General features: G+C 46.4%; 1 protein-coding gene across 1 annotated transcript in view; it reads right to left on the reverse strand.

Annotated features, from left to right (window-relative positions):
• The window catches only part of PATJ (PATJ crumbs cell polarity complex component), a gene marked incomplete at its 5' end in the record, with an annotated part of 135218 nt that overhangs the window by 91299 nt on the left and 29305 nt on the right, over positions 1–14614 (reverse strand). Inside the window, 2 exons of the mRNA XM_084211323.1 lie at positions 1445–1564; positions 2370–2579. Coding sequence (XP_084067449.1) covers positions 1445–1564; positions 2370–2579 — 330 coding nt within the window. The remainder of the gene's footprint in view (positions 1–1444; positions 1565–2369; positions 2580–14614) is intronic.

Here is a 14614-nt window from a genome sequence, read left to right on the forward strand (position 1 = left end):
CCAGGCTGAGGAGATCCTGATTCTCTCCATTTTCACTCCATTTCCCTCGGCTCCTGCAGCGTCGCTCTCCCAACACTCCCCCACGTCCAGGGCACATAAATCAGCTTTCTCTGCCCAGAACCACCCAGGGTTTGTGTCCCTGACCCAGCAGTTTGCTCTGCATCCTCCCTGACTGCTGCACTGCAGCACCAGACACCACCAACACCGCAGGGAATGCTGCAAACATGACACTGAAGCAAATAAAATCCTCAAATTCCATCATTTCGGGGCTGAAATTCTGGTTGCCAGTGTCTCAGAGTGGGAGCAGAACACACCACTCCTGGCTACCTGTGTGAGCAGGTAAGATAATAAATAATAATTTTAGCTACTACCAAAGCTGTCACACATGAGGTAAAACAAAATGCAAGTAAATTCCCCTGCGGGTGTTTTGTCCAAATCGATCGTTCCAGTTTCAGGACTTTTAGGTAAAATATTTTCTTTAAAAATACTTAATGACATTGGTTTTATTTAGGAAGTAGAAAACCAATCTTAGTTGGCAGAGGATAAATTCTCTGCAACCCTTCTCGTGGAAAACAACAAATGCCATTTTACATTGTGAAAATCAGTAAATATCATTTGTCATGATCCAGGCTAATTTCTTCACATCTACCCTACAATACTTCTGCTTTTGGTGCTTCTCATCTACCATTTCAGCATTAAAAACAATTTTGCATCCAGAAACAGGTACACACATTAATCAAAAAGAAAATCTGAAATTTATTTCTCTTCCTGTGCTGCAGTTCTGCATGATCCTTTATGTGTTGCATTTTCTGGTGTAAAAAGAATACATTCACCAGCATGAATTTTGCAAAGCACTTGAGAACAGATGAAAGTTACACGATATCCACATCTCTCTAGCTCTGCACTGGTGAGAACTGCAATATTATTGCCTATTATCCTGGTATCTGAGTTTCTCACTATCTTTAATGCCACATCCTCCCACAATAAACAGAATTATTTCTCAGATAGTAAGGATGAGGAGAGTTGAGGCAAGAGTAAAGAAATCACTCCAGAGAACATTAGAAGGCTATGAAGAAGAAAGCATTTCAAGAGTGCCTTACACTCTGAACTACTTTTTTGTTTTGCTTCATGATAATTAAAAGCATTCTGCTTCCATGCTTTGCTTTCTGGGCAAAGCTGAGCCCACCACTTCTGATTATAATAACAACACAGCATTCCTATTTCATATCCAAGGTAACCCAAGGTATTTTAATGACATAATAAATTTGATAAGGCAGTCTGGGAGCTGCATTGGTAAGTGCTCCCAATGCACTTGGCACAGTTTGCTGTTAGAGGGAATCCAATACTTTCAGCCTTATCTGAAAAACATACTGTATTTTTTACTTCAAAACATCATTTCCTGTCTGTATAAACTGGAGTTGAACCCAAAAAAGTAACCAAATACCTGTGGTGCTTCAAGTATTACTGAGAAATTTGTGTTATCTACTGGTTCTGGAGACCCAGGGCTGCTTTTGATGCTGCTGGTATCCACACCGTGCATTTTCTCCTCCTCTCTGCTGTCTCCCTAAAAAAGGTAATCCAAACAATGAGTCAGGAAAAAGACAAAAAAAAAAAAAAAATCCCACATCTTTCAGTAAATTAACAGGGAGAAGGAGAACCAGCCACTGGAAAAGAATTATAAAAATAGAAAGTCAAAAATGGAGAAGTCAACAGCTTTTATTCTTTGAACATATTGGTTCAGATGCTCTAAGACCTAAAGAGAGGTAGGTGTAGGAAGGGAAGATAAATACAAGGATATGAACAATGAAATACCAATTTTTAGGAAAGGAAATAATATATTTAACAGCTTTCCTACACTCCTATTTCACAACTCCTCTACCACTTTGAATTACAAGCACTTTCTGTTAACTGGGGCTTTAATTAATTTTGCCTGGGTGCCCTTGATGAACAACACTGCAGCATTCCCCAGTAAACTACTGTTCCAAAGCCTTGATTCCAGAAAAGGGAAATTCTGCTTGAATTTACAGTCTTGACTTCAAACAGAGCAGCTTTCTTTGATGTCAATGGAGCTCAAGCAAGCCCTCAGCAGTGTCTGAGAGAGAAATGGGCTCCAGCACACGTTTAGTGCTGGAACCTGTGCACAGCACTCAGGGGTCTGCCCAGGCACATCTCCCAGTTCCAGGTGGATGTTCTTGAAGGAGGAACTTGAGGATGCTGGTTCTGGACACTGAGCTGCCCATTTGCCAGGACTTTTGGCCCTCTCAAGGCACAGCAGCTCAGCTGTTTCCCAAACGCGCACGCGCCCTATGCTGAATTCTCCCCACAAACCCCACGGGATGAAATAAGAAAAAAAAAAAATCAGTTCTTACCACTAAAGGCTTGCAGATCCCAAGGGAAACTGTCCCTGGGGGCACAGATTTCAGCACTTCCACTGCCTCTGCCAGGGTGGCCCCATCCAGGTGTTTCTCGTTGACGAACACCAAGCGGTCGCCGGGCAGGATCTGCCCCCCGCGCTCGGCCACGCCGCCGGCCACCAGGGAGCTGATCACAATGGCTGTTCCTGCTGGATCCAAGGGGTCCTGGGGGGAAAACAACAAAAAGCACCCCCAGGTGAAGGCCTTGGAAGGGGATGTTTGTTGGGAGTGTGCAAGGAGCGCTCAAGCACGTTGATGCTCTGGTGCGACGGGACCGACGGCTGCGGAGACGTTCGGGAAGCGCTCTCTGCCAACACTGCCAAGGTTCAGACCGTGCAAAAAGGAAGATATTCCATCACCTACCTAATCCATTAAGAAATGTTAAGATCTGAAAGGTGACTGATACCCTGCCTGCCCTCTCCTTACGCACACAGACACAGCCAGGCCAAGCTGCAGATAGAACAACAACACTGGCAGCCTTCCACCAGCCTCCATCCAGCCTGGGACGTGCTAATGTCACAGAAAATAACCACTCTGCACGTCACCCAAGGGCTTCAGAGCAGCAGAAATGATGGCAAAAGGAACCACTGCAAGGCCAGAAATTTAATTCAAAATATGAAGCTGGAATGGAAGCCCCCAATATTGAAGAAAGAGCCGTTGATGTGGGGTGTGTGACTGCGGCGTTTCTGCTCCGTCGACTCCACGTGACAACTGGGAAGTGACATTTTCTGCACCTTAACAGGGAACAGGAGACAGCAACAGAAGAGTAACTAAGGTTATTACTGAAGGCAAGGAACACTGTAGTGGTGGATGCAGAGAGTGCCAAGCAGAAAATATTACACACACTGTAAACTGATGCAAAGATATCCACTTAATTTTATCCTGTATTAGCCTTTGCTTTGTGTCCTGTACCATTTCTATCATGCCTTCACTCATTAAAAAAATTATTCTCAATCCAATAAAATTACAAATTATTATATACTGGCAGAAAGATATTAAAAAAATATGGGGTTTTAATTTTTTAATATTTTCTTGTTTCCTCATTTGTTTTTTTAAGATTGCAATTATAGCCTTTCTCCCCCTTGCTAAGGGCCCATAAAGTTCAGAAACACTCCTTGCATGCACTGGGTCTCCAAATACACAATCATGGACTATTTTTCCCTCAGGACCTGCATCTTATTCAGGGCATGGGAGGGATAAAAAAAGGGCAAAATTCAAATCACAAAGACCACCACGAATTCAGCACCTCAGTGTTAATTTGAAAACAGGAATGCTTTTTAAGCTCTTTATTTTTATATGGCTATACACTGCTTTCCAAGGGCACATGTTTTTTAAGGTATGTGCAAACATATGAGGCAATGCCTGTAATATCTGTAAAAGGCTGGAATTAGAGAAATGAAATTAGAGTTCAGCAGGAAGAGCCACGCAGGAGCTGGATTCAAGCAAATCAAGATCAGCAACAATTCTCTCCTGTTCTGTTGCTCGATCCTGCCCTTTTACAATTTTATAATTTTACAATTTAGCCGCAGTGCACACAAGATGTTTCCTCCTGAGTGTCACGTCCTGGCAGCCAAGCCCAGCAGGCTCCCTGTGTTTGCCTCCTGTGCCAAGGTGCTCGTGCTGCCCGAGCTGTCTGTGCCCAAACCTGCTGCACCTGGTGCTCAGGGAGGATTCCCTGGGCTTCCAACAGCATCCCCTCAGGAGATTTCCAGGAACAAACCAAAGCCCAGCAAGTTCAGAGGAGGAATCCAAAGGGACTCCAAAATGTGAAGGGACAAAAAGAGCTTTAAGTGGTGGATGTGGAAAACTGAAGTGACTGCTGCCCTTTGTTCATGCCAACAAACCCCATCCACCCTGGAACCAGCATAGATTTCTAATTTGGTTTGAATCTGGGGGTTTGCTCCACTGCAAATCAGAAATAACCCCAGGATCCAGAGAGCCCCTTCCCAACAAGCAAGGCACTGTTCTCATTAGGAGAACAATCCATTCCCTGGCTGGAGAACTAAACCAGCAAGTGTTCCTGTCACGGGCTCCTCCTGCCGTGGCCAGGGAGGTTTGTGCTGGTTGCCTGAATGGGTGAATGCTCTCTCAGCAAAACAACACCTCTGCTGACACAACAGCTTTTATAATATGACTTTTGCTGGCTTAGCTATATTGATAAAAAATCAAGGAAACAAACCCAGCGCTCACCCCCACCCATGCAGATAAGCTGACAAAATTCTGTGAGCGAAGGACTGGCCCAGGAATTTCAGTGCCAGCTAAAGATGGGGCAGAACCAGGTTCAAAGCCCTGCTCTGTCTGATCTAAATCAGTTCTTTTTTTGAGTTCTGGATCAGAACCACTTAAGCAGGACATGGGAATCTCACCATCAGCCGCTTCTCTGCAGGGTCAGTGGCCTAAATACCACATTTCTGATGAGAAGCAGTCCTGTTTCAACTCACCACCGAAATAAAAACAGTTTTGCTCAACAAATCATCATGTTTTGGTAAGAGATAATTTAGCTGAAAGAAGTGATCCAAAAGGAAGAGAGATCCTGCAAAGCAGCAGCTCGAGGCAGCAAAGTTTTGAGGACAATGTGGGCATTTTCCCTGCTTCACAACACACACCAGCAACAAGCCACGCACTGGAATTGCTCCATGAAGAGCAGCAGAAATCTCAAAAAAGGGGGCCCACGTTAAAAACTGTTGTGCAGGCAAGTAGGAAACAATTCCACTGCTGATTTCAAGCAGAGGGAGCTGTTGCACAGGGAGAGAAGAGCGGGATGAGCCGCACAGGGAGAGCTCAGCAGCAGCACCAGCAGTGCCTGAACCACGATGGGATTGCCACGAGGAACACAACAAAAGCTGCACAAGAAGGCACAGACCCACTGACCTGCAAGGTGTAATCATGGATATCCACACTCTCCCTGCAGTTTCATATTCTAGCCCAATGGTGGATTGCACTGTGCTTTCCTTATCCAAACCAAAGGAACACTGGGATTTTTTCTGAAACCTTGCCTGATGATTTACCCTCAACCCCAAGCACACCCTAAAGAATAACCTGCTAAAACAAGACAGCAAACACCAAATTCACATTTTCTACATGGTGAGTGCAACTGGGCCGTGAGGGCTGTTGTCTTGTTTTTGAAAGAAAGCAGCGCTTGCTGCAGGATGAAAAACAGATCCTTTTCTTCTATACTGAGTGCAAAAGGCACAGTTTGTATATAGTTAGTGTAGTTAAAAGGCAAGTTCACCCCCACAGTGGGGTTTCAGGGCTAGCTCCACATTAGCAGAGCAGCCAGAACCATTCCAAGTTACCAAAGAGCACCAGTGTGACTGCACACCTACCCCGAGGCTCTACACTCACTTTACTTGGCTCAAAGTGATTTTTAGTCACCAGCAGGCAGGAGCAGATTTCAGCCTCCCCTTTAAAGTGAAGGCTCGTTCACTGGGATGGAGTTTGCAAGTCTCCCCCCAAACCCAGAAGTGACACAATTTCAGTATTTCATGAAATTATCACATGGCTTTGTATCAGAGCGCACGGGGAGTGCGATGGACAGCCCCGTGTGAACTGGCCGTGTTAAAGTGAGCACAAATCACACAAGCACAAAGACTGGAAAAGACCTCCAAGATTGTCATGAATGGGCAAAGAGGAACTTTTACCTTTCCTGAAGGATTCCTGTACACCAATGCATCATTAATGAGTAACAAGGAGAAGAATGGGACTGCAAAGCAGCGAGGAGTCAGAGCCCCTGAGGCCAAAAACTCATTTTTAAGAGAAGAATCACATGCTGGAACGTTTGCCACTTGTGCAAACGCTGAGAGCTGCCCCCTGCCATGCCCAGGACAGTGGCTCCCAGGTAACCCTTGGAGGAACCCCTGTGCTGTAGCTGCTGTCCTCCCCTCTGTGCCAGAGCCAGCCGTGGGTTCTGGGAGCTTGTTTAAAGCAGCCACAATTTATTCATACTTAGCACACCATATATTTAACTATGCTGAACCATAGGTTTTCCCTTCTTCCCCCCACCCCACTCCTCATCAAAACCCACAAATGTTTCCCGGAGTCCAGGTGTCAAATTTTTCTCCTTATTTTCAGAGCCCCGTTTGTTCTGGACTCATTTAGCAGCGGAGAGTCAGGCAGGGGCCACTGCAGTCGCTGCCTCTGGGATGCCTGGGTTTGGGGCAGTAGGAAATCTCTTAAAAACCTGAGCTCTGCTAAAATATTAAGAGTCCCAGGAGTGAAGAGAGTCCTACTGCAAAGCTGCAGCTTTATTGTGGCTTTGATTACCGAATGGGCACCAAACAGCCGCACTCAGAAGGCCTTGGGAGGCAAACCTGAGACAGAACCAGCGCTGCTGCCTCTGCCCATCCTGCTGGGAAGGAAAAGTGACAAACCAGGCTGGCTGTTCCCTCGTCCCTCCCAAAAGGTGGGGAGTGCAGCAGCCAAGAGAGGGCACTCCAGGCCAGCCCAGCTCCCAGCACCGCAGGCATTCCCTGCTCTGACAAAAACCCATCCTCATCCCCCCAGCCAGCCCCTCCCCGGGCTGAGGATGAGGAGCACTGAAAGCTCAGCTCCGCTGGATGGGAGCAGCTCCCACGTTTGCCGGGGCTCTGTTTGTGTTTTGCTTTTTTGAAAGGCTCCTATGAAAATGTAAGACAAAGCTGCGGGTGACTGACATTCCCTGTGCAAAGTCACTCTCACTTAGTTACAGGCTATATTAGTTTTGGCATCACTTGAGGTCTAAATCCAGCTAGCCTGACTTCCTAGAATATTTCAGCTTTCTTCAAGCAACAAACTGCCTGCTGCCACAAAAACACACATCCAAAATAGCATGGCCAAGGAGCCCAAAAGAAACAGTTTGAAACTTTTTTTCCCCCGTGCCATTTTTTGATTTATCTGAACATTTTTACAAGTGCCAATTTGTAGACTGCAGGTTTCTGTGAGGGAGCCAAAACAAACGCCTGGGAGCCCAGAGGTCAGAGCAGCCCAGCTTCATTACATTTTGCATGGGACCACTTCCAGGTCTAACACACATATATCCATATTTAAAACTCTTCAGTGAATAAGATACCAGGCTGGAAGACTCTTAGACACAACACTTTTGATGCTGAACAAGGAAAAGACACCCATCAACAGTGGAAAGAAGCAGAGGCATTTTATGTTTGTCTCATAATTATGTAGAACAAAGGTAGGAGTGCACATGAGTAATGTACCTGCAGGCTCAGTGTTGTGGAATTACTCAAAATGCTCATCCATGCTCTCATTTTGTGATGTGCCTGTGGTTCCCTTTGCAGAGCCACCCTCCACAGTGACCCCAACAATGCCAATGGGATGCAAGAGCCAAGGCTGACAAGAACCCTTTTTTGTGCCTTTTCAAAGCACAAAGTGCCTCCAACAGACAGGGCAGAGAGGGAGAGCCAGCTGTGAGTGAGGTCCGATCCCCTCCTTAAGGTGGCCTCACTTTAGGGGTGAGACTCAAGGTCCAAACCTTCTGTTCACTCACTCCAACATGTTTGCAGCAGTAGGAACTGCCAAAGGCACTCTCAGGCCTGGAAAAACATCCCTGAGGAAGTGCTCCACTGGTTTTTGTTAGATCCACTGCATCTGAGGGAAAGTGGAAGCATTTCAGACCTGTTTCTGCCTCTCCCACTCGGGCTGCAGTCAGCAGGGCTGCTCAGGAAGGAGATCACACAACGCACAGCCTCTGGCTGTACCACAGAAATAAACTGCAGGCTGATGTGCTGAAGCAACACAAAGTTAAACACAGAGCAGCACTCGAGGAGGAACGCTGAACTTTGCTGTGATGTAAGGCAAAGCACTGGAAATAAAACATTACTATTTATTGATCTGCAGTGAGGGAATAAAGCAATGAATTTCAGAAGCTCTGGTGTGCAGCCGGCATTAATCAAAACTTCTGTTGTGGGAAATGTCAGCAAAGAAACAGGAATTCGCAGGGAAGGGGGGAAAAACCCAGCAACAAACCACACAGAGCCCCACCCAAAGGAGGAGAGGGAACAGCAAAATAAAGAGGAGGAGGTGGCACAAAGGGTTTCCCACAGCAGGCTTTCATCATGTGGGATCTGAAATCCCATCAGCCTTCCCCTGCAAGAAGCAGCTCGGTGGCCGGGGTGACTCAGCTGGGTCTGGCAGGGCTGGGGGGCAGAGTACAGCTCCCCCTCTGCTGTGGGACCCCAGGGAACAGACCCCACACACCACTGCTCTTCCCAGACAAAAAGATCCAAGATAGCAGCGGCTCTGGGCGCTCTCAGTGTCACCCTGCAGTGGACTCAGGTGCCTGTTGCTATCTTTTAATTTATCAAACTTCTCAATCCATCCGAGGTTTTATCTGCCTTTCATATTTGCTCTCGACTGAGCTAAAGTCTCAGGGATTACATTCATTAGAGTCTCTTAATATCTTAGACTTTCAGACTTTCCAGCTCCAGAAAAAACACACTGAGTGCTGACTACAGGGAAAAGCCACAGAGATAAGGAAAAAAAAAAATCCCTGAACTCATAAGGAAGTGGAGGAAAGCCACTGTGTGATGAGATAAAGAAGGGATAGAGATGTGTGGGAAAGAAGGAAAAAAATACCAACAAGCCAAGGGAAAAAAGTATAAATGGTATCACCTACACAACCTGTGCTCAGCAGGCCTTAACACGGGTTGTGGGTTTGATCAGCTTTCAGATTCAAAGAATTCCTGAACTCCAAATCCAAGCAGAGAGCCCAGCAGCGCTTGCACCAGCGAGGTGAGGCAGCCTCAGCACTGGGAAAAGTCTGTGGAAGGGCAGGATGTGTTTTTACACAAAGCAGAGCTCTCCTCTGCTTGAAACAAACAGCAAACACATGAACTGTGGAAGACTTGCTGCAGAAAAAGCTGCAAAATAGAAGCGGGGACAGAGGACAGGCTGGGATTCATCCAACAAAGATCTGCAAACAGTGATGTGGCCCAAAGAATCACAGAATCCCAGGCTGGGTTGGGTTGAAAGGGAACTTAAAGCTCATCTCATTCCACACCTTGCACTGTCCCAGGGGCTCAGAATGCCATCCAGCCTGGCCCTGAACACCTTCAGGGATGAGGAACGGGGTGGATGATGGAGCAGGCAGAAGGCTTGGCAGAAAGGTTGCAGAGAATTTTAAGGCTACAGTGAATCCCACTGAGAACAGACAGAAAATTCCAAGTGCAACAGGACTGCTTGGATTTGGGGAGCAGCAGTTTCCAGCAGGGTGAGGCACTAAGAAAACAGAACACCTCATAACTTCCATGAGTCTTCAGGATGCTTCACGCTCATCCATCAGCACCAACATCCACCTCAAACCTCATCCTTTCAGAACAAAGTCTGAGCTGTCTGGGCTGAGCTCTTCCACACCCACTGCTCCATCACCTCCACGTGCCCACTGCCAGGCCAGCACAGCTTCCTCCAGCCTCATCCACATGATCCCAGCCTGGCTGAGAGTTACCAAGTGGCTCCCAGAAAATCCAGCTACAGTTTTGTCCCTTTAAATTCTCGCCTTCTCTCGCAGGCAGAAGACATCTGTGGAATAATAATGAATTTCTTTGGTTTGGGGTTTTTTTGTTTTTATTAAAAGCTATTCTTTCTAGCAGGAAATGAAAAAGAACAACCAGATTGGAGAATTTGGGGGAAGAAGGGAAAACATTTCTAAAGGTTAATAGTAATAATACTGCTCAGCATTTATTTCATGGATATGTGACAAAGCAAAGAAAAACAGATGTTTTCAGTAATGCTCCAGTTTCTCTGCAAACTCAGGTATTGTCCAGAGCTGCTGCAGCTCACAGGGACAGGAGGGATGCTCCTACCATTTGCTCTACAAGACAGCAAAAGGAGGGATAAGGAAAATCTCTGATGCAGGACAGTCTGGGGATCAGCAGAGCTCTGTGAAAGGCAGGTCCTGCTCGGCCAAAATTGCTGCCCTGGGTCTGCCTGGGGTAACCCATGGACACTTTAATAACTGAATAAAGCCAAAGATAACAGCAGTGCTAATACTAATAAATATAATGAAAAGGGACATAACAAAAAGAGAAAGAGAGGAATAAAACCTGAGAAAAACAAGTGGTGCACAGTGCTGATGCCCAGGCTGCTCCTGAGCAGTGATGCACCCCTCCTGGCCAACTCTCCCCATTCACAGATCTCATAAATCATATATCATGAGCATGATATCCTATGGAACATCCCTCTGGCTAGTTCAGATCACCTCTCCTGGCTTCTGGTGCTCCTCCTCACTGGCAGAGCATGGGAAACTGAGAAGTCCTTGACTCAGAGTAATCGCTACTTAGCAACAACTAAAACATTACCCTGTTATCAACATTGTTCTCATGCTAAATCCAAAACACAGCTTCTTAGGAGGGAAATTAACTCCATCCCAGCCAAACCCACAGCACCTGCTGAGCGTGGATGGCGGAAAGGCTGTGGAAGTGTCTACCTGGAATTCTGGGAAGCCTTTGATGCTGTTTCCCACGGGATTCTCCTGGCAAAGCTGGCTGTGCATGGCTTGGATGGCCAGGAAGGCCAATGGAACCTGGCTTTTGTCAGCACTGGTGTGGCAGCAGGAGCAGGGCAGCGCCTGTCCCCTGTGCTGGGCACTGCTGAGGTGCCTGGAATTCTCAGGTCACAAAAAGAAGGACATGGAAGGGAACAGAGCTGGGGAAGGGTCTGGAGCACAAGGAGGGGCTGAGGGAGCTGGGAAGGGGCTGAGCCTGGAGCAGAGGGGGCTCAGGGGGCCCTTGTGGCTCTGCACAGCTCCTGCCAGGAGGGGACAGCCGGGGGGTCGGGCTGGGAACAGGGACAGGAGCAGAGGGAACGGCCAAACTGCATCAGGGGAGGTTCACGCTGGATACAAAGAAAAATTCCTTCCCCAAAAAGGCTGTCCAGGCCTGGCACAGCTGCCCAGGGCAGTCCCCATCCCTGGAGGGACTGAAAAGCCCTGTGGATGTGGCACTGGGGACACGGGGCAGTGGCAGCCTTGGCTGTGCTGATGGGAACAGCTGGACTGAAAGTTGGACTTTCCAACCTGAATAATTCTATGAGATTCCTCCCTAAGTTGTCATTTAGAGTCCTACTGATGGTCCCCTGCAGCCCAGTGTCAGGGAACACCAACCCCTAAGGTGACTTCTGCCTCCAGGCTCTCCAGATCTCTTCCCGTGGGCCAGTCTGTATCTTGGGGTGAGACACACAAAAATCTCTTGGATTTCTTATTAAAGTGGTCTCTGCTCTCCCAAGGCATCAGCAGTACTGCAGGTTTTGGAATCCACTAATCGTGAACACCTCAGAAACTTCTCCAGGAATGTGCTCCACTGCATTCACCGGCTCTGAGGTCCTGGAAAGTAGTTTTTAAGCTGAACTCCAAGAGAATTTTTCAAAAAGCTACACTGAATTCAATTCATGACACACTATTAAGAATTATTTTACACATGAAGCAGCTTAATATGATTTAAAGGATGTAGAACTTTCCCATAGGGGGAGAGAAGCAAATCCTCCGTGAGATGAGTACCAACACAGCTGGTACTGAGGCTTACAGAACTTTGATGTTAATGAATGTGGATGGGTTGTAGAGATGGGAGAAAAGCTGCCTTTATCAGTTTTCCCAGTACCAAGCTGATAGCCATTGTAAAACTGCTTTTTAATACAGCTGTGCAGCTTTTGCCAGTAAGCCACAGGTTTCCATCACATGACCAGGTGAAAATGTGTTTAACAAAGACATGAATATGCCTCTTTGTTCATAACAAACTTATCACAAGAATAGACAAAGCTCAAATTATCACAAGAGGGCAAACGTTTAGCCAGCAACTTGTCAAAGCATTCCAGCCTGCATCTCACTGCTGAACAGACCAAGAAAGTAAAAAAAAAATAAAAAATCTACATGAATACCACCTTCTACAAATAAGAAGTCAGTTTGCTTTTTTTTTTTTTGTAATTCTACATCTGGAGCCTGTTTGGGGTATAAAGAAAAGAGGAAAGATATTTGGAGACACTTAAATTGCTTCACTTCCTGCCGTGAATGACTATGCAGTGATTTTTGTTAGAAAAGAGAAAACAATTGTTTCCCATGCTCCCTGGGAGAAGGACAAAACATAACCTGCTGAATGTGCAGCAAAAGAGACTTCAGCTCTACAGCACGAAAAACTGCTACTAATAATAAAGGGGAGGCAGGAATAAGGCAGCTGTGGGGTCCCTGTTGCTGGAGCACAGGAAAATCCCTGGAGCACTGACCCAGGCAGGCACAACTCACCCTGCTCCTCCAGCTCAGGGCAGCCTGGAGCTCCTGAGAGCTGAAATGCCTCTTGCTGCTCCATGGATCACTTGGAGCAGGTGAGTCCACGAGTTCCTGCAGCCAGACAGCTCTCCAGGGCAGCTGGGCTGTGCCAAAGCAAGCAGGCACTGGGGACTTATCTCTCAGCACAGAGAGGGAGAAGCAGCACCTCACAGTCCTTCCCAGGAGCTGTGTAAAATGTCAAGCCACCCCTCACCCTCTCCAGTTTCATGCACTCTGAAACAGCTGCTTTAAAAAGACTCTGACTTCAAAGCACAGTAAATTAAGCTCCACATTAAGTCCATTCAGCTTTTTGTTTAATTTGATAAAAGCTCATCAGACCATTCAAGTTACCTTCTGGTCAATACTGCCTCAAGAAATCTGCAATTCAGCTACCTGTGGTTTTTCCAATATTTCTGTAAAACATTACTGACAGGATCTGTTGGCCTGCAATGCATCAGGTCTTTGCTAAACACCGTTCCAGGGCTCAAAGAACCTTCTATCCTGCTGGGATCTCTTCATTTTCTCTATAAGTCTTTTGGGATTTTTCTTTCCTCTCGCTCTAATGCCCTGGGGTCACAGTTGTTTTTACACAGCATTTCTTCTCTGTTTTAACCTGATAATGTATCTTTCAATTCCTTTCTGAGGAAGAGGGATTGGTCTCAAAAACAATGGCTCAGCTCTGCCAGGAGGCTGGATGGGGCTCGGAGCAACCAAGGGTCTGGTGGAAGGTGCAGGGTTTGGAAGTGGATGAGAGTTAAGATCCCTTCCAACCCAAACCATTCTGGGATTCTGATCAGTTCCAGGCTGGACAGATTTACTGCTGAGCTGGATACTTCCAAAGAGCACGAAATGCACTGACTGCAGCCCCTCTCCCCCCCAGGTGATCCCAAACCATCCCACCAGCAGGTCCTGGTCCCTCTCTCCCCAGCAGAGCTCGCCTGGCACTGCCTGTGCCAGCAGCACCACATAAAGGTTAGTGAGGAGGTGAAAGGCAGAGCAGCTCTCCAAGTGAAAGGAGAAGGGAATGAGGGAGCAGAGTGTGGAGGAGCTGGCAGAAGGCTGAGCAGCACAGCTTTCTCATGGCAGGACACCTCTGCAGCCTGCCCACCACAGCAGCACCAAGAAAAAGCAGTGCCTGGCCAGGAGCTTTCAGCAGGTCCCCACACAGGGATGACAAGAGGAAAAAAACACAGGAGATTTCATTTTAAGACTTCTTCAGTGTTTCTTATGTGAATAAAATCCAGTGAAATCCATCATTTCAGGAATCCACAGGATCAGCTTCCCATCCACCTCCCCTCTAGCCAAGTACTGACCTTGCTGCCAGCAGAGCAGTGCTCTCAAAAATTTTACATTGCCTACAACATAATTACAAATTACAACATTCAAAGGGGAAAAAAAGGGGTTTTTTTTTAATACACAGAGACCACAGGAAAATGAAGAATATCCTATATAAATACTATCCTGTCACAGCAAAAGGGGTAACTCTACCCCAAAGTTTCATGGACCTTATTAAAAAAAAAAGGGAGTTTTAAGCTCTGTTTTAAGCCCTTAAATCCCTAAAGACAATCAAAAGAAAACACAGGACAAAGTAGAAATACTATTGATTATGCATAATTGGTATAATTAATTTGTAATTAGTTCATTAAAATATATAGGCATTGGAATTATGCTTGTACATTTCTGGGAATATCCTGCAAGTCACTTGGGATGTGCTTATCATTTATTTGATAGATGAAACATTATTAGAAAGACAGCCCATTAAAAATTAATATGCCAGAGTAATAATTTTCTCGATCTCAGCATTCAGTTTTCCACGTACTCAGACTCCTATTCTGCCTCACAAAGAATTTTTATTAATTCTGTTTTGCAGAGCATGACTTGGGAAGCACAGCCTTTAGGACAACTGAGGCACAGCAGCCTTTATGCTGAGCATGCAGATAGTTTTGGGGAACAA

This window comes from Fringilla coelebs, assembly GCF_963513975.1.
Source record: "Fringilla coelebs genome assembly, chromosome: 9".
Taxonomy (NCBI): domain Eukaryota; kingdom Metazoa; phylum Chordata; class Aves; order Passeriformes; family Fringillidae; genus Fringilla; species Fringilla coelebs.